The following is a 19876-nucleotide window of genomic DNA, read 5'->3' as shown; positions in this document are numbered from 1 at the left end:
AAATAGGTCAGCCTGGGCAACATAGCAAGACCTCATCTTTACTAAAAAGAAAAGAAAAAATTAGCCAGGTGTGCTGGCACACTGTACCCCAGCTACTCAAAAGGCTGGGGCAGGAGGATTGCTTGAACTCTGGAGGCAGAGGTTGCACAGAGCTATGATGGCGCCACTACATTCTAGCCTGGGTGACAGAGTGAGACCCTGACTCAAAAAAAAAAAGAGGCGCCTTAGAAATTCCAGTTTTTTTCCATTGTTTTGTAGCAGAGAAAGAGGTTTAATTGTAGGGCCACCAAACAAGGATATGAGAGGAAACCTCAAATCTGTCTCCCCGAGAAGCTTGAGAATTGAGAATTCTTTTTTTTTGAGATGGAGTCTCGCTCTGTCACCCAGGCTGGAGTGCAGTGGCACGATCTCGGCTCACTGCAACCTCCGCCTCCTAGGTTCAAGCAACTCTCCTGGCTCAGCCTCCCGAGTAGCTGGGATTACAGGTGTGCACCAGCATGCCCGGCCAATTTTTGTATTTTTAGTAGAGACGGGGTTTCACCATGTTGGCCAGGCTAGTCTTGAACTCTTAATCTCAGGTGATCCGCCCACCTTGGCCTCCCAAAGTGGTGGGATTACAGGCGTGAACCACCATGCTCAGCCAAGAATTCCCATTTCTTAATCAGGCTACCTGGGTGGTGGAAGCATGGGCTCAGGTCTCGGCTGGGGTCTCTAGCTGTGTGACCCTGGACAAGTTTCTTCACCTTTCTGAACCTCAGTTTCATCATCTCTAAAATGGGAATCTTGCTGTCTGCCACCTGAGCTGATGCTGTTTAGCAACTGAAATAGAAACCAAACCTGAAGCTCTGGCTGCCTGTACTGAGATTTGAGATTAACCAGGGCAAAGGGCTGATGAGGTGGAGGAACCAAGGGTAGAGGAATTTATGGCAGCCAAGGGTTTATGGTTTTGATATGGGTTTATTAAGCACAATTTAGGACTGAAATAGTCTCCTCTGGCCCCCATCCCCCATGTCCCCGATGGCGGCAGCATGAACAAGGGCTCCGTTGCAACGTTATCGAAAACATTTCCTGGTGCTGACTAGTGGAGGGAAGGCACAGGGGAAGGTGGGAGCGGCCCTGGAGATCAGGTAGACAGCGAATGGGTGCGCTGAAGCTGGAGAGTTTAATGGTTAACCTCTCGCTAGAAAGGGGCGCATGAAGAGTTCACTTGTACTCCTCATGTAATGGGAGCTCTCACAGTTACTGTGATCTCATCCCATTGAATCCTGACATCTGCCCTGGAGGGAGATATCATTCCCACTTTACAGATGAAGCTCGGAGTGGTGGAGTGACCTGCCCAAGGTTACACTGATCAGCAAAACGTGTGCTTCCCAGACCAGAACTTTTGTCCCCTCCCTTAAGGAAGAGGTGAAAGGATCACCCTGCTCTACCCTCATCCCCAAGGAGGATGTCCCCATATGTCGGTATCCCATGGTCCAGCCATCGCCGAATGCTGTGGTGTGCTGGTGAATGTTAACAACGGGCTCTCCAAGAGCAAAAGCCCTGATTTGTAGAGTTTGCTAGTCCTTGTGATGTAAACACTCCAGGAATAACCAATTTCAAGCTATCAGTGTGGCACTGGCAAACATGGAGTTGAGAAGAGAAGCTAACAGTCAGTTCTCACAAGCCAGCTCCAGCACAACCCCGAGTGAATGGAACGCTGTGGTCTGTGGTGACCGAGACACAAGGCCACCCTCCTATAATAGTTTAGCCTTGGAGAGAACCCCAGTGGCTACAGATCTGGCTGGAGATTCTCAAGTGCATCTCTTGCTTTTATTCTTTTTACTTATTATTTATGTTTTGAGACAGGGTCTTGTTCTTTCATCCAGGCTGTAGTGCAGTGTTGCATTCATAGCTCACTGCATCCTCGAACTCCTGGGCTGAAGCAATCTTCCCACCTCAGCCTTCAGAGTAGCTGGTACTATAGGCACACACCATTATACCTGGCTAATTTTTAAATTTTTTGTAGAGATGGGGTCTCCTTATATTGCTCCGGCTGGTCTCGAACTCCTGAGCTCAAGTGATCCTCCCGCCTCAGCCTCCCAAAGTGCTGGGATTACAGAGGTGAGCCACTGTGCACAGCCCTGCTCTAGAAAAAAAACAAAAAACAAAACAAAACAAAAAAACCACTTGCTTTTATGAAATGTCCCCACAGCTACTCATCTTCTGTTGCTGGCAGATTGAGGTGACCCAGCAAAAGGCTCTGTCTTGAACCTTGGTGAAGGATGACAGACCCTTGGACCCTCTTGCCATTCTTCCAGATCTTTCCATTGCACTCTCCCCTCATCACTCCCCTCTTCAAGAAGGGGCATCAACTTTCACTCTCTCCATATACTAAGTACTTGGAATCAAGAGACCAGGGTTAGATGTCCACCTCTGCCTCCCAAGAGATGTCAATTTCCCCAAGCCTCAGTCTCCTCATCTGGAAAGTGGGAGTAATCATGTCTAACTGCTTACCTCTTGATGTGAAGACTGAAAAATTATAATGGATACAAAAACATTCTGCACATCACAAAGAACTATAAAACTATTCTCATTCTTCCCTTAAAAAATTTTTTTTAACTCCCAAGTAGAACCAGAAGATTCAGTCTTATTTCTGATACCTGAAAGAAAAGATACTCATCCAAGGACTTAGAAAACATATGCGCCATTTATTTTGTTTTATAAACTTTTGTTAAAACACACAAGAGTAAGAAATGTTTTTTGTTTCTTTGCCCCATCAGGCGGCAGTGATGGGGGCTCAGGGGTCAGCGCAGGACCTAGTGACATTCACACCCACAGAAAGATGTGGGTCGTTCTGATGGGACCCAGCCCGCTTTGATAATTGCTTGGTGTAAATTTCACAATTCATCTTAATCGGGGCAGATCACAGAAAAATTTGGCAAAAGTAATTGGCTTGGTAATGACAAGAAATAGAAGAGCGTTCATTTCTGACCCTCTCCTCTCCTCTGTCCACTCTCAGGAGAGCCATGCGGATTTTTAGAAGCTCCTGAGACCTGCCTGAAGATCAGGGTGTCTTGGTGGGGAAATTGTGCCCACGCTTGTCCCCCCAGCAACCCTCTGTTTCTCCATCAGATTTTATGCTTTAGGACCACAACTCAAGTAGCCAAAAAAAAAAAAAGAGAGCGAGAGAGAGATTTTCTAATATCATGTCAGCTTAGAGTCAAAAAAGTAAACTTTGTTTTGTGTTTCTCACATTACAATAAAGTTATTAAGGTGGAATGGGTTTCTCCTCCAGAAAGGGGTACATTCCCAGCAGAGAACTGACCCCTGGCTCCAATAGATTGTTCCCATGAAGGGCCACTGTTGCCCACGGCACTCCATGGGACATTCTTATCTCAACCTTTCTCCCAAGATGGAGGTCTGAGCAATGCTGGGGGAGGAGGTGGAGGAACAAAGCAGGAATGATCACAATGCCCAGAAATGGTTCCAGCCTCCCTGTCTTACCACAGACCAGGCTGAGCCATCTGGCAGGGATTTCAGGGGCACTTGAGTGAGGTGGTGGGGGAAGGCTTGGGAGATCTGAGCAGGGCGCAGTCTCCTCTGGGATTGGGGGCTTGGCTGGGACTGCCGTAGGGATGTGGTGATTCCTCCCTGACACATTGCCCCAATACTTCTCCATGCCTCTTTCTCATAAAAAACAGTCACTAATGGTGGGGTTTCTGGGCACTGGGTCACCACCTCCAACCACTCAGAGGGGTCAGTGTTGAGTGGGAGGCAGGAGTCGGTCCAACAGTTTCCCTCCTACCTAATCACACCTCCAGCCCCATAACACATCCCTTTTGTTCACACTGGTCAGTGGCATTTTCCAGAATGTCCTCAAAGCCACCAAGATTCCACATGGATGACATGCTGGTTGCTCCATCCTGGGGTCTAATGCTTCCAGAATGCACCTGGAGTGACGGTCTCCAGAGCAGGCCTCAAACCCAGGCCTGCTTAGCCCTCCCCTGCCCCGACACTGTGCACACTGTCCCATCCCCACGCCAACAGGCCAGATGAGCCTGACTCCCAGGAAACAGACCCCTGCCACCCCTCCCCTAGACTTGGGGAGTGAAGAGAGAAAAGCTGTCAAGAGTCATGAATTCTCCTTAATATTTATCAGCAAACAGGATGCTCGACCCTAAGTGAATTTTAGTGCAGCCTCAGGCCAATCTTGGTCCTGGGAGTGGGCAGGGTTCCCAGAAGAACGAGTCTTGTTTCTGAGGCTGGAGAAGGGAGCCGGAAGCCCCTCAACTTGATCACGGTGAGAACACAGGGAGCCTTTGGAGAAGCTATTCAGCCACTGTGGTGGCTCCTGTTCTGATCCAGGGAGACCTGGGTTCAAGTCCTGACTCAGCCACTTCCCAGTTGTGTGAGTTTCAGAAAAAAAATCACTTCACCTCTTAGAATGCAATTTCTTCTTCTGTAACAATCTCTAGGTTAGGAGGGGGTGGGGCGGGTGAGGGTGGGGAGGGAGGAGGAGAATAAAAAACAAAAACAATCTCTAGGTTAATAGGGAGGAAGGGAGGATTAAATGAGATGATGCATGTCAGATGCCTTAAGACAGTGCCTGGGAGTAAGGAAGAGCTTGAGACAGGCCCTGGGAGATCATTCCTCCTGGATGTCACTCTGATGTGAGGGTTTACCCATCTTGTCCTCTCCAGCCCCAAGCCTCATTACTCTCACCTGCATTATATCATCCACCCCACCTGACCTCCCAGCTCCCAGCCTCCCATCCTCTGCAGAACTGCTGTGTTCATTTTCTGGAAGCCCCGTTCCCTGCATACTCCTTGAAGCTGATCAGGACCTCAGCCTGGCATTCCAGACCCTATGCTCTCCAGCAGGCCCTCTCTCTCTTCATCATCCCTCTCCCACACCATTCTTCCTCAGTTCTTGCTAGATTCTTCCTACCACGAGGCCTTGGCTCAGGCCGTTCTTTGGAATGTCCCGTCTCACCTGCTCTACCAGCCAGAACTCTACCCTTTCTCAAAGGCCTGGTGGATGGTCTGCCTCTTTCTGATGCTTTTTCTCTCCACTCCAAGTTCCTGTTGCAGTTGCCAACCTGGGCTTGTTTTCTCCGGTTGAAGGGCTGCAGGGATCCTCACCCTGAATACCCACCCAAGTCCCTGAAGAAGGAGGATGCGGTGGGGTTGGAGGAGAAAGGCGTCTTCCCTCACCACAGCCTTCGAGACCCTACCTGGTGCCTGGCCCCAGTCAGTGCTTACAACATGTTCCCAGAATGACTGGGGGAATCGTTTCCAAGGCCTCCTTGGCCTCTGGAGAGGTGGTGTTGGAGAAGACGGGATGGCTGAGCAAGGCAACAGCAGAGGGAAAGAGGTGGGGGCAGCAGCAGAAGGAGGAGCGAGGTGCCCCAAGTGCCGCAATTGGACCCAGCCTCACAGGGCTCTGTCTGGACACAGGGCTGTGTTTGGACACCATGACCGGGGCTAGGAGAGGAGAAGCACCAGGCTAGGGAAGAAGGGAGCTGGGTTTAAGTAAGGCCTCAAGTCATTTCCAGACGGCTGTCCTTTGGGGTGAAGGCGGGGGTTGGACATGGATGAAGGTGAAGGTGAAGGTGAAGGCAGTGGCTTCAACATGAGAAAAGTTGTCCAGGGCAGTAGAGGTCTCCCCAAGTCAAAGTCTCGTTATCCAGAGCAGAGCGTCAAGGGTGGCAGTGGGATGTGGCCCTTAGGCCATGTTCTCCGGCCCTTCATCCTTCCCATTCCTGCTCTGGGACCGGTCCTGGCATCACGTCTTCCTTTGCCGTGACCACGTGATCACCAGGCGCTCTCTTAGGGGGCTGGGGGGAGCCAGTGGAGCCCCCAAGCCCCAGCGGCTTGCTAGATAACTTCCTGCTTGGTGATGGTCGGCTGGGGGATGGCAGAGAGGGGCTTGACAATTGTGGCGACGGCTCCCGGTAGGAGCTTATAGGGCTCAGACCCTGAGCCACCTGGCGGTGAGGGCTGTGGGGTCTCAGGGGTGGCTGGAAGGACAAACAGACAGATAGGGGCTGCTCAAAATTCCAGCCTTTGTGGGAGTAAATGAAGAGCCCTGGGAAAGTTCTCCCCTCCCACCCCACCCCGCCTTGACTTAAGTTCTTCCTCTATAAAATGAGAGAATTAATTAAACCAGATAATCCCTAAGGTCTTTTATGGCTCAACCTTCTGTGAGTCCCAGATCATAAAGCCTAAGTTTTATGAGGTCTGGAAGGTCCTACCACCCATCTCCTCCATCATTTATTTGATATGCAGACTTGGACTTCTCCCAAACCAAGGCCCAGACCTGGCTGTCCCCAACGGCAATGGGATGGGTGACAGGGATATTCTTTCCTGGGAGAAGGAGCAGCAGTTGATGAAACCCCAGGCCAACTGGCTCAAAAAATACGATTTCTTGGATATTTAGGAGATGAGTAATAGAAACTAATTGGCTCACTCTCATGGCAGGTTTGGAGAGCAAATTTGACCCAATTGGTCATCTTTGTTCAATGGAAAACTTTCCCTGAGAACAATGTCAGTAAAATATCATCTCATCTCAGTAGATCACTTCATCCCATTGATAATCTTATCCTTTGAAGAACTTTGCCCAATGACAAGTTTATACTTTGGAGGTTTCAGAGGATGGTCTAGCCCAGCAGACATCCTGACCCAATGGATAGTCTCATCTAATTGTCTAATGGATAGCCTTACCCAATTGAGCAGCCTTACTTCAATGACCACTTTTACCTAACGGACAATGTCAACTAATGGAATTCTCACCCAAGAACATCTTCACCCAATGGATTTCCTCATCCAGTGGATTGCCTCATCTCAACAATGGCTTCATTCAGTAAAGGCTGTCAGTCACCTTACTGAATAAACAGCCTCAACAAATGGACAATCTTGCCCTTTATTCCCTACCCTGGAACCCAGAAAACTGTTGCATCCTGGTTCTACCTTCTAGACTCCACCTTCTCCTGCCTCCTCTCTTAAGCCCCATCCTCACCCTTTGCAGGGTAAAACCCCAGAGTTTGCCCACCTGCCTGTCCCCTGGGTCGGGGCCACTCACACATCTGTCCGTTGCTGAGGTGAGTGGGCATTGTGTTGGCAACGATGACGTTGGTTCCCATGTGTTCCTGCATCAGGTGAGGGTGCAGGGGGTGGTGGGCATGGGGTGCATCGCTGGAGGACCCTGCAGGTAGAGAAGTTCGATCAGGATGGAGAGTCTGGGATGCAGACCTCAGGCCTTGGGACGCCATCTTCCTCAGGCGTGACCAATCAACCTGCCCATCCAATATTGGCAGTGCCTGTTGGGTACCTATTTCTGGGTTAGTAAACTAGGGTGTACCATTCCCATCTGTAGACTTCATGAGGGTGTTAAGAGGACCCCAAAAAACCAAGAGAACAAAAGTGAGTTGAAAGGAACAAGGTGCATATAAGGAAGCTCTGAGATCACGTAAATGTTCTAATGAGTAGTGTATTGGTCGCATAGTAACATAATGGATGTAATCAATGGCTCTCAAAGCTCCCTGGAGTGCAGGTCCTTCAACCATTTGGTCCCGCCTCACCTTTCAGCCTCATCCCCCACATCTCTGCTGCAGCCAACCGACCTACTTATAGCATCTATGTGTCCCCTGTGTTTTCCTATCTCTATGCTTCTGCTCACATTGTTGCTTCCATCAGAGATGTTTTTTCTACCCCAAACCCGTTCCATGTCCATAAGCCCAAATCCCAGCTCATATATTTCCTCTCTTTAGAAGCCTCTCCTGATTCTCCTTCCTTGGATTTCTCATAGTAATTTGTCTGTAACACAACTTTTAGGAACAACCACTTCTGTCTATGAGCATTACAATTTCGGATGTATTTTTCTCTTTCTTTGAGGGCCTAGCAGATTGTCTGGAACACAGTAACCACTTCCAACATATGTCAGAGAGTAAAAATACCACATGGGGTATGGTTTAATAATAGCCTATGGTGAGTAATATGACGATGATGGAATTTCAACCCTTGCAAGAGATCTCTACAGTCCATCTATTTCAGTGATAAATAACAATTGTTGATAATTAACAATTATCATGTGCCAGGTACTGTTGTATAGCACTTTCCATGTTTCACATAATTTAATCCTCACAGCAATCCTATAGGATGGATACTATTATTAGCCCACTCTACAGATGAGACAACTGCGCCCAGAGAGCTCTTACTTAATTATCTGGCAACAGACCACAGGCTCCTGATCCTGATCTCAATGACACCTGATTCATAATAACCCCATGTTCACAGGGTCAAAGTGAGAATGAAATGAGCTATCACATAACAGTGATTCCCAACTGGGGATGATTTTGGCCCATCAGGAGACATTTGACAATATCCGAAGACATTTTTGGTTGTCACCACTGGAGAAGTGCTACTGGCACCTTATGGGTACAGGACAGAGATGCAGCTGAACAATGCACAGGACAGCCCCTCACAACAAAGAATCATCCAGTTCCAAGTATCAATAGTACCAATGTTGAGAAACCTCGCCCTTGCCTTGTCATCTCCAGTCACTGAAACACCTCCAAAATCTTGAATTCAACATCCCCACTTTGACTTCACTTCATGTCCTTCCACCTCCCGTAATCTAATACCACCACTGCAAAAATTCTTCAGCCCTACTGAGACTGTCAATTCACTGACACTCTCTTTTCACTATCACCCCATCGTTTTGTTGTTGTTGAGACAGAGCCTTGTTCTGTCGCCCACACTGGAGTGCAATGTCATGATCTCAGCTCACTTCAACCTCCGTCTCCCGGGTTCAAGTGATTGTCCTGCCTCAGTCTCCCGAGTAGCTGGGATTACAGGCGCATGCCACCATGTCTGGCTAATTTTTTTTTGTATTTTTAGTAGAGATGGTGTTTTGCTGTGTTGCCAGGTTGGTCTTGAACTCCTAGCCTCAAGTGATCCACCTGCCTCGGCCTCCCAAACTGCTAGGATTACAGGTATGAGCCACCGTGCCCGGCCTCTATCTTTATTTCTCTTTGAGTGCAGCCCAGACTCCATGACCTATCATTCTAATCACGCCCTTGCAGTCATCCTAACTCTTTCATACTCCCCTTCATAGTCAAACCATTTCAAAGGATTATCTACTCTATCTCCACCTTCCCACTCACTCTCTTTGGAGCACTCTCCAATCTGGTTTCCACTCTCCCAGCTCTCTGACATTGCTTTCAACACAATTGCCAAGAGCCTCCAGCTGTCAATCCAATGGACTCTTTCCTCTCTCTTCCCCTCCTCTCTTCACCTCTCCTTTCCTCCCTGCTTCTTTCTGTCTCTCTGTAGAGTTCAACACCATTAAACACTCTGTCCTTCAAACACGCTCTTCTCTTAGATTCTGGAATTGCCCTGGTTTTCTCCTACCCCTCTGGCCAGTCTTCTTTCCTTCCCTCCATGCTCCATCTTCCCCCTGATTCCACAGAGCTGCCTTTAATCTTGTGCTTGAGCAACAGACTCATACATTCAACTGCCTCCTTGATAACTTGGATTTGTAATAGTCATCTCATGATTAATGAAAGTCCACAATGAGGCTGGGCATGGTGACTCACACCTGGAATGGTGACAGAGAGAGATCTCATCTCAAAAAAAAAAAAAAAAAAAAAAAAGGAAAAAAGAAAAGAGAGTCCACGATGGATCTCTGAGGTCACCCCTCACTACCACCCCCAGACCAAGTGTCTTGTTGTTTATTCTGTCCTCCTCATCTCAGTAAATTACTCCATCATCATGTCTGCTACTCAAAGCAAAAATGTGGACTTTGTCCTTGACTCTTCCTCTTTCTCTCACTCCCTACATCTGATCAATCGGCAAATCCTGTGGGTGTGGGCTCTTCCTCCAAATAGATGATCAGGTTTATCTCCACTGCTCCATTGCCATGGTCCAAGCCTCCATCATCCATCACATGATTGGAGACAGTGACATTCTCGGGTATCTCTGCAATTCACTCTCTACCCAACAGAGTGGTTTGTTTGAAGCATTAGTCTGGGATGGGCGTGGCGGCTCACACCTGTCATTCCAGCACTTTGGGAGACTGAGGTGGGTGATCACTTGAGGTCAGGAGTTTGAGACCATCTTGGCCAATAGGGTGAAACCCTGTCTTTACTAAAAATATTAAAAAATGAGCCAGGCGTGGTGGCAGGCACCTGTAATCCCAGCTACTCAGGAGGCTGTGGCAGGAGAATTGCTTGAACTTGGGAGGTGGAGGTTGCAGTCAGCCAAGATTGTGCCACTGCACTCCAGCCTGGATGATTGAGGGAGACTGTCTCAAAGGATAAAATAATTAGTCTGGTTTTCACTCTCCTTACAATAGTTGCAATGAGAACAAAATCCAAATTTCTGGAAAGGCTGACAAAGCCATGTTTATGATTTGGTTTCTGCCCAATCTCCATCTTCACCTCCTACACGTCCTCCATCTCACAACCTTGCCCTTCTTTCTCAAACACACAACTCTCTCCTATCCGGGGCCCTTGAAGTAGTCCCTTCTTCTTGGAATATTCCTCTCTTGTCTTTTAAGCCTTCCAATTCCTTTCAGCCATTAGGGTCTTAGCACAAGAGTCACCACTTCAGAGAGGTCTCCTGTGGCCTCCCCTATCTAAAGAGGATTCCTTTTCAGTTAAACTCTATCATATTACCTGTTTATTTCAAAATCATAAAATGTGAGCCTTTATACACATATGCACGCGCATACGGGCATATACACAGATATCCACGCATCCATACATACTCACACACACACAGCCTCCCCGAGGGCAAAGATCTTGTTCTTTGCTGAATTGCCAGCACTTAGAACAGTGACTGGCACATGCTAGGCTCTCGGTGCCTGAACAAAGAGACCATTGCCTTGTTCCCATTTTTCTGGTGAGGAAACTGAGGCACAGACAGGTTAAGCAACTTGCCCAAAGCCGCACAGTGGGGAAGCCAAGGAGCTGAGGGGTGAGCTCAGGTCTGTGTGAGGCCTGTCTCTTGGAGAGTCCCCGCTCCAACCCCGCCCCTCCTGGGCCTGGCACGGACCTCCCAGCAGCATCTCCTGCAACAGGTTGTCAATCTTGGCCATGCCAAAGAGCTTGATGAACTGGATCTGCTCGATCATCTGCCAGGTGATGCTCTGCAGAGTGGGCAGCAGCAGCAGCAGTTCTCCAAAACGGCCACGCGAATCATACTGGCGGTCGTTGATGTAGTCCTCCAAGCTCACCTGCACCTGGGAACGCAGCCGCTTGATCTTCCCTGGATCGCTCAGCCCCTTGGCATCTACAATGGAAGAGGGTGGGCAAGGGAGGGCATCAGGGTCCAGCTGGAGCATCTGGGGAGTCAAGACCCAGATGTCCCCTGACTTGTGTCACACAAGGAGTCTTCAGCAGTGTGGGCACAGGGATTCAGGGACCTCAACAACCAGGGTACGCCAGCATGAATTATGATTTCCTAGACACAGGCAGAAAAAGATTTCTGCCACATTTCCTAAGGCACTAAACCAGAAGAGTGGGGAATAGGAGATGGAGGGCGGGACTTGAGGAATGCATCCAATAAGCATCTAGCAACCGCCTCATCTTACACACGGGGAAACCCAGACACAGTGCAAAGATAGGACTTGTCCTGGGTTGCACAGCCAGCTGTTGGCAGAGCCACAATGGGAACTTGGGGTTTTGGGCCACAGTTGAGGTCCCCTCATCCAGATCTCAGCACTTGCTGCTTCTACTGTGTTAGAATAGGCTCCCCTTCCCTGGTTCCTGCTTCCTATCACCTTAGGGACTCAGGTTAAGTTTCACCTCCTCCAGGAAGTCGGCCTTCTACCCTCCTATGTCTGCATCTTCCTATGTCTGTCCCTCCTGTTTCCAAATCTCTGTGGCCCCTCCATCACTGCTGACCACACAGGATGTAATTGTGCCATCCAACTGTGAGTTCGGCAGGGGCAGGCATATGTCTTATTTGCCATTTTTATTTTATTTTATTTTATATTTTATTTTGAGACTGAGTCTCCCTCTGACCCCCAGCCTGGAGTGCAGTGGCGTGATCTCGGCTCACTGCAACCTCTGCCTCCTGGGTTCAAGCGATTCTCCTGCCTCAGCCTCCCGAGTAGCTGGGATTACAGGCACATACCACCACACCCAGCTAATTTTTGTATTTTAGTAGAGACGGGATTTCACCATGCTGGCCAGGCTCGTCTCAAACTTCTGACCTCAAGTAATCTGCCTGCCTCAGCCTCCCAAAGTGTTGGGATTACAGGCGTGAGCCACTGCACCCGGCCTTTGCCATTTCAAACCCACCACCTAGCACCATGCATAGTCAATATTTATTGAATAGGGCCAGGTGTGGTGGCTCATGCCTGTAAGCCCAGCACTGTCGGAGGCTGAGGCAGGGGGATTACTTGAGGTCAGGAGTTTGAGACCAGCCTGGCCAATATGGTGAAACCCCATCTCTACTAATAATACAAAAATTCACCTGGCGTGGTGACATATGCCTGTAATCCCAGCTACTCAGGGGGTGAGGCAGGATAATCGCTTGAAACTGGGAGGCGGAGGTCACAGTGAGCCGAGATGGTGCCACTGCACTCCAGCCTGGGTGACAGACTATATATATATTTTAAATATATATATTTATATATAAATATATATTTATTTATAACTATATGTGTATTTTTTGTTAGATGGCTGGATGAATGAATGAAAAAAAAATCAGTGAATAAATTCTAGATCCTTAGCCTAGAAGGGAACTTAAGTGGTCATACAATATTTAATCTCAACCTTCATGGAGGTAATGCATTTATTTCCTCTTTCATGGACAAAGGAAGTGGCAGAAGAACATTCACCCACATTTCTACTGGGCTGTCTCCACTGAATCATGCTTGTTCATTAGTTCATTCAGTCCACACATGTTTATTGAGCACCTCCTGCATGCCAGGTCTTGAACTAGGTCCCCCGCCTCTTCAAATTGCTGGAGGCTGCTGCCTCTGACTCAGCATCAGTGATACTGCCCATTTTGCAGAACAATTCTGCCAGTCCAGCCTCATGCTGAGCGCTACAGAGGATACAGGCTGGGCCAGGCTGTGGAGGGAACTAGAACTAGAAATCTCACCCTCTGGGAAGGGATAGCAGGTGGTAGGTAAGAATGTGGGCTTGAGAGAGAGAGAAATTGGGATTGACAGGTGGTCTGAAGTTCAAATCCAAGCTCTGCCATTTTCTGGCTGTGTGATCTTGGGCAAGTTAATCATGCCTCAGTTTCCTTATCTGTAAAATGGAGATAATAATAATTCCTACTTCACAGGTACCATGTTGGTAAGTAAGACAATCCACACAAAGTGTTTAAAAACAGCTCTTTAGGGAGCATTCAATACATGGGGCTTACCTTCCACTTCATCACCATATATATATATATATATATATATATAAATATATATATATTTATTTATTTGTATATATATACACACACACACACATATATATATTTTTTTGAGACGAAGTTTTGCTCTTGTTGCCCAGGCTGGAGTGCAATGGCATGATCTTGGCTCACTGCAACCCCCGCCTCCTGGGTTCAAGCGATTCTCCTGCCTCAGCCTCCCAAGTAGCTGGGATTACAGGCATGGACCATCACACACAGCTAATTTTTGTAATTTTAGAAGAGATGGGGTTTCACCATGTTGGCCAGGCTGATCTTGAACTCCTGATGTCAAGTAATCTGCCTGCCTCGGTCTCCCAAAGTGCTGGGATTACAGGCGTGAGCCACCGCACCCAGCCTTTTCTTTACTATTATTACTAGAGGTAATCTATCTGCAGTGTGAAGGACAGTGCCTGGCACACAGTAGGTCCCCTCTAACATGTAAGCAGGGAAGGCAAGGAAGCCTCCGGAGTTCAGGCACTTTTGACGCTGGGAAACAAAAGCAAGTTTTGTACGAAGACTGATGACAAATGCATTCTGTATAAATGCAGGTGCAAAAGTCAGTGGACAGAATGGGGAGAGGACAGCCAAGAGCCACAGGACAGGGTAGGAATGCTTTTTCTTCATCCTGCAATGTGAAGGGTTGGGAGATACCATCTACAGTTGATAGAACAAGAAAGGAAAGATAAAAGCACATAACTTGCAACAGAGAACACAAAAATAGCAATAAAAATGTTTTGGGAAAAATGGAGAAGAAAAGATGGGAATGGTGATGGAGAAAAGCAAAATCCTCCGCCATCCTAGGAGGAATATTATGATCCAAAATGGATGCATCATCAAATATAAGGCTTAGTCTTTCATTTAGAATTGTTGAGGAAACTGCCAGAAGAAACAATTAAAAGAATCAGACATGCTTCTCTTGGGGAGTAGACTTAGAGCTGGAAAAGTAGGATGGGGAGAAGTATTTGCATTTTAAGTATTTTAAATAAATCTAATTTATTTATTTATTTATTTATTTATTTATTTATTTATTATTTTTTTTTAGATGAGGTCTTGCTTTGTCATCCAGACTGGAGTGTGCAATCACAGCTCACAGCAGCCTCGACCTCCTGGGCTCATGAGATCCTCCCACCTTGGCCTCCCGAGTAGCTGGGACTGCAGGTGCTCACCACTATCCCTGGCTAATTTTTTTTAGTTTCTATAGAGATGAGGTCTTGTTATGTTGGCCAGGCTGGCCTTGAACTCCTGGCCTGAAGTGATCCTCCTGCCTCTGCCTCCCAAAGTGCTGGGATGACAGATGTGAGCCACCACATCCGGTTCTAGATATTATTTTGATAAAATTTTTTGAGGAAAAGAAGCAAATATGAAAGAAAACAGGAAGATGGGAAGTAAGGAGAAAGAAGGATGGAGCGAAGAAGTAAAAGAAGGGAAAGCCCAGGCCTTTGGAGTCAGGGTGCCCTGTTGAGTCATATCCTCCCTTTGTTTTTATTTTTTTGAGATGGAGTCTCACTCTGTCACCCAGGCTGGAATGCAGTGGCACGATCTTGGCTCACTGCAACCTCCGCCTTCCAGGTTCAAGTGATTCTCCTGCCTCAGCCTCTCGAGTAGCTGGGATTACAGGCATGCACCACCATGCCTGGCTAATTTTTGTATTTTTAGTAGAGATGGGGTTTCGCCATGTTAGCCAAGCTCGTCTTGAACCCCTCACCTCAGGTGATCCGCCCGCCTCAGCCTCCCAAAGTGCTGGGATTACAGGTGTGAGCCACCGCACCCAGCCATATCCTCCCTTCAAATCTTGACTTGCCTCATCTGTTAAATGAAAACGGCCTCTCCTGGCTGTCGTTAACATGAGATGAGGTTGTGAACTCAGTGTACATAACCCAATAGGAGAAGTCTGGCAGAGCGTTCTGGAGAGAGAGTCAGGGATGGCTTAGGAGGTGTGCACTGTACCTGGGTCAAAGAAGATGATGGCTTTGAGGTAGGCATACTCATTGTCATCGATCTGCAGCTCCTGGAAGGGCAGCACCAGCTCGTCAAGGATGCGTATGGACACCCGGCTCATCTCCGCCAGCTCCGGGCAGTGCCGAGGGACAATGTAGTCATTGCCTGGAAGGGTTGGGAGGGAGGGAGGATGGGAAGTCACCTTGGGTTGACCCCTCTCCTCTAGTTTTGGCTTTTAAGTTGGCAAGATAGCTGGTGCCTGTGGGAGGAGGACCTGCAGGGATGGTCACTCCCATTTCACAAGTAAGGAAGCTGAGGCCCAGATTCAGAAGATGAGTTGCCTCGAGTCATCTGGCTGAGCTTGGAACTTGGCTTTCTAGGACCCCTTTCACATGACCCAAGCTCCATTTACCAACATGACTCACAAGATTGATGACATTCAAAGGCCACCTGGTAGGCACCAAAGCATCAAGGTTAAAGGACCAGATTCTGGAACTGCACTGCCCTGCTTAAATGGCTCTGCCCCTGATAGCCGTTTATAGTTAGATAAGTTACTTAACCTCTCTGTGCCTCAGTTTTCTCATCTATAAGATGAGGATAAATAATTGAGCTTCCCTCATAGCATTGTTGTATTAAAATAGGTAGTGTTTGCAAAGCAGTGAGCACAGTCCCTGGCACATAGTGTGTGCTGTACAAGCGTTTAAAATAATAAATATGCCATGAAGGCACAGGTGACACGGGCTGGGGCTTTGTGCCGTTCTTAACCACCTCTTGCTCCTACTCCTGAAAGAACATCAGAATGCACAGGTAGGCCGGGTGTAGTGGCTCACACCTGTAATCCCAGCACTTTGGGAGACTGAGGCAGGTGGATCATTTGAGGCCAGGAGTTTGAGACCAGCCCGGTCAACATGGTGAAACCCTGTCTCTACTAAAAATACAAAAATTAGCTGGGTGTGGTGGTCACGCCTGTGGTCCCAGCTACTCTGGAGGGTGAGGCAGGAGAATTGCTTGAACCTGGCGGGCGGAGGCTGAAGTGGGCCGAGATCGCACCATTGCACTCCAGCCTGAGCGACAGAGCAAGACTCTGTCAAAAGAAAAAAGGATGCACAGGTAATTCCAGGGATAACCCTGATTGTGCTCTGACTTTAATGCTGGGAATCTGATGCCTTGCATCCACATTTCCTTGCATCTGAGTGGGGTACCCAGTTGAGAACTGAGTCCTGGAGCCCTCCAATGAAAGCCTGAGGACAGGGCCACTCCTGACTAGTCCCCCTCGCCCTTGCATGGCACCATGTGAATCTCCTTGCCTGGGTGAGTGCCATGCTAGGCATGCCATCCCTGGAGCCCTGGCCAGGGCAGGCAGCCACCTCACCTAGGAGCAGCACGTCCTTGAACACCATGGATCGCTTGGTGGCTCCGAGCAGCAGGTGCTCGCCAGCATGGGCTCTGAGCAGGGCCACCTGAAAGAGAGAAGGAACAGTGTTTGCCATCTGTACCCTTGGGAAGGCTGCCCGTAGCCAACTCAGTGACGCTGGGCAAGTCAGCTTAATGCTCCCCTCTGCCTCTACCTGCCTGAACCGTGAAATGGGCATCGTAAAACTACTACTCATAAAACTAGAAACCTGGAAGGGGAAAGAACACGCGCTCAGAGCTGAGAGACCTCGCGCCGACTCTGTCCTTGAACTGCTGTGTCCTTGGGCAAGAAGCTGCTTCGTCCTGGGCCTCTTCTGTTGCCTGATGAAACTGTAAGCAACATTCTGTGTGCTTTTTTTTTTCTTTTTTGAGATTCTCAAAAAGGTCTATGATCCCAAAAAGTTCCAAAACTGTGGGTCCCAAATTCCCACCCATGGACCAGCTATGGAGAATTATGAAGGGTGCTTTGTAAAAATACAGATTCTATTTTTTCTTTTTTTTTTAGACAGAGTCTCACTCTGTCGCCCAGGCTGGAGTGCAGTGGCATGATCTCGGCTCACTGCAGCTTCCGCCTCCCAGGTTCAAGTGATTCTCGTGCCTCAGCCTCCAGAGTAGCTGAGACTACAGGCATGCACCACCATGCCTGGATAATTTTATTTTTAGTAGAGATGGGGTTTCACCATATTGGCCAGGCTGATCTCGAACTCCTGACCTCAGGTGATCAGCCCAACTTGGCCTCCCAAAGTGCTGGGATTACAGGCGTGAACCACTGCGCCCAGCCTGAAAATACAGATTCTTAGGCCCTGAGATTCTGATCCTGATTCTGTAAGTTTAGGGTGGGCCATGGATCTGTGTTTAAAAAGCCCCACAGTTGACTCTGAAGTGCAATTCTGTTTGGGAAATCATTGGTCTGGCAGATCCCTCCAGGGATCGACATTGCAGGACTCCAGGATTCTGAGAGGGCATTACGAGAACTTGGATGTGGATGTTAGGTCTCAGGGCTGGTCCTTCTCAAAGCAAAGGTATGAGCACTGGCCCCTGGCAGAGAATCAGCTTGATGAAACCCTTCTCTGCAGGGGGTACAAGGCAAGACTTCTAAGACTGGAATCATAGGTAGTGGCCCAGCAAGCTCACAGAAGGACACAGCCAGCCCACTGAGAGCCATCTGCTTTAGTGCTTGCCTGAGGACCAAAGGATGGCCTGCACAAAACAGCACCATGCTGGTAGCCTCAAGGATCTCATCTTCAACGTTGGGTTAGGGAGTTTGGAGGTTCTCTAGCAAGCCAAACTAGAAGGTTAAAATGCCTTTGTTTGTTCATTAATTTGATTGTTCATTCTTTCAGTTATCAAATCCTAAATGCCTACTAAATGCCAGATACTTTTTAAGACAATGGAGGCACAATGTTTAAAAACGAGAGACAAGGTCTCTAATCTCATTGAACTAACATTTATAGGAGAGAGGATGGAACAGATAGTAGAGAACAAATAAGTACACAGGACACAGGGTGATCACAGCATAAAGGAAAGAAGGAAGGAGAAAAGTTGGGAGGAAGGGAAGAAGGGAGGGAGGGGAGTGGAAAGGATGGTGAGAGCAATGGGGCAAGAATGGCTACATTAGATGGGGAGGTCAGAGAAGGCCTCTAAGGAGGTGAAATTGTTGTTAGAGGAAAAAAGACATTAGCCTGAAGATGTTTGGCACAAAATAAGCCTTCAATAAATATTTGAATGAAGGAAGGAAGGAAAGGGGAAATGAATGAATGAATGAATGAGCAAACATCTTGACTTCCTCTCTAGTTCTAGCTGCTCCTGGGCAGCCACTTGTCCTTGCCCCTTCTATTCCCCATGGATAGAACCTTGTGAGGAAAACAGAAAAAGAGGAAACTGCCTGGGAGGGGAAATCCACTTTCCATGACCAGTATGGAGGGAGGCCGAGGATGCTGATTGCCGAGCGCCTCCTGCGTGCCAGGCACTGTGCAAGTCTTTCATCAGTCACCCCAGTGGCCTTCACACCGCGAAGCAGAAGACCTGGATTTGAATCCCATTTCTGTGACTAACTTGCTCTGTGACTTCAGGTAAACTGCTGTCTCTCTCTACGCCCCAATCTCTTTCTCCAATTGTATCCAGGCCCAAGAAGCACACCAACTGGGAATCTAGTTTCTGGGGCAATGTCAACAAAATTGGGGAGCCCTTTGGAGGACAATGGCCCCGACTTTCCCAGGGATGCCCCACCTGCATTGGGCAAGCTGGGCTCCTCATACACCAGGAATGGGGAGCTGGGAACACTTCTGATCCCAGGTTCAACCCCCCGATATGGCAGCTGTTCTGGGGGGTGGGCCGGGAGGTCGGGGTGGTGTGTTAATGATTGTCCTGTGTTATTGGCCACCCATCATTGCTCTCTGAGAATGCTCTGAGCCCCAGCCAGGGAGGTTTGGGTGGGAAATCGAGGTTAACAATTGCTCAGGTTGGGGGTATCTTGTTGCCCTGCTAAGCCCCTGGGAAGGAACAGGAGGGATTAAACATTAATGTAGAGACTCCAGCAGAGGGGACTGGGGCCAGAGCACAAGGAACAGGGGAGAGGGTAGGGGCGGATTGTCCAAGATCCTTGCCCTGTCGACTCTGCTAACAGAGGGAGGAACCATGGAAGAGGGCCCTGGGTCCAGCCCCTGTATGAGGCTGGGGACCAGCCAAGCCAGTGTTTCACAGTGTCCCAATGTGCAGTATTAATAGGTGTTCCAGGAGACTCTTGGGGCCAAAGGAGTTTGAGAAGCCTTGGCCTCTGCGAAGTCAAACAACTGCCTGGACGAGACTTCTCAGAAGCTTTCACAGACTCACATGCATTGTCAGTGTCTTATGCAAAGGTGTGAAACAGGTAAGCGAATGCACCAGAGTCTGTCTCCGAAGCTGAGGAGGTGGCCCAGCCCAGCTCCTCTTCCCCAGACGGGGAACATCTCTTTGGAGGCCCAGGGGTGCTCTGGGCAGGAGCTTCATAGGTGGCATCTCAGAAATTCATCTGTCCTCAGACACACGCCACCTTCCTTCAACCCTTTCTTCCCGCTAGGGACATTTTAGTATTCCAAAAAAAATGTATGGTGGGAAATATGATGCTGAGTTCAATTGTTTTGGTGGGA

At 48.5% G+C, this 19876-nt stretch overlaps 1 protein-coding gene across 4 annotated transcripts in view; it reads right to left on the bottom strand.

Moving 5' to 3' along the window:
• Positions 1-937: 937 nt before the first annotated feature.
• HNF4A (hepatocyte nuclear factor 4 alpha) overlaps positions 938-19876 on the bottom strand; it is an 81039-nt gene continuing 62100 nt past the window's right edge. For 2 of the 4 annotated variants that reach the window (XM_063659595.1, XM_054467619.1), the window contains exons 6-10: positions 16708-16795; positions 15345-15500; positions 11037-11273; positions 7063-7185; positions 938-6001 (exon numbers count right to left, since the gene is read on the bottom strand). In XM_063659595.1, coding sequence (XP_063515665.1) covers positions 5859-6001; positions 7063-7185; positions 11037-11273; positions 15345-15500; positions 16708-16795 — 747 coding nt within the window. In that variant the 3' untranslated portion in view covers positions 938-5858. Of the gene's footprint in view, positions 6002-7032; positions 7186-11036; positions 11274-15344; positions 15501-16707; positions 16796-19876 lie in introns of all 4 variants that reach the window. The other 2 variants (XM_063659594.1, XM_054467618.1) reach the window with 1 other exon arrangement.

This window comes from Pongo pygmaeus, chromosome 21, assembly GCF_028885625.2.
Source record: "Pongo pygmaeus isolate AG05252 chromosome 21, NHGRI_mPonPyg2-v2.0_pri, whole genome shotgun sequence".
Taxonomy (NCBI): domain Eukaryota; kingdom Metazoa; phylum Chordata; class Mammalia; order Primates; family Hominidae; genus Pongo; species Pongo pygmaeus.
This window is presented reverse-complemented; position numbering and strand designations above follow the sequence as displayed.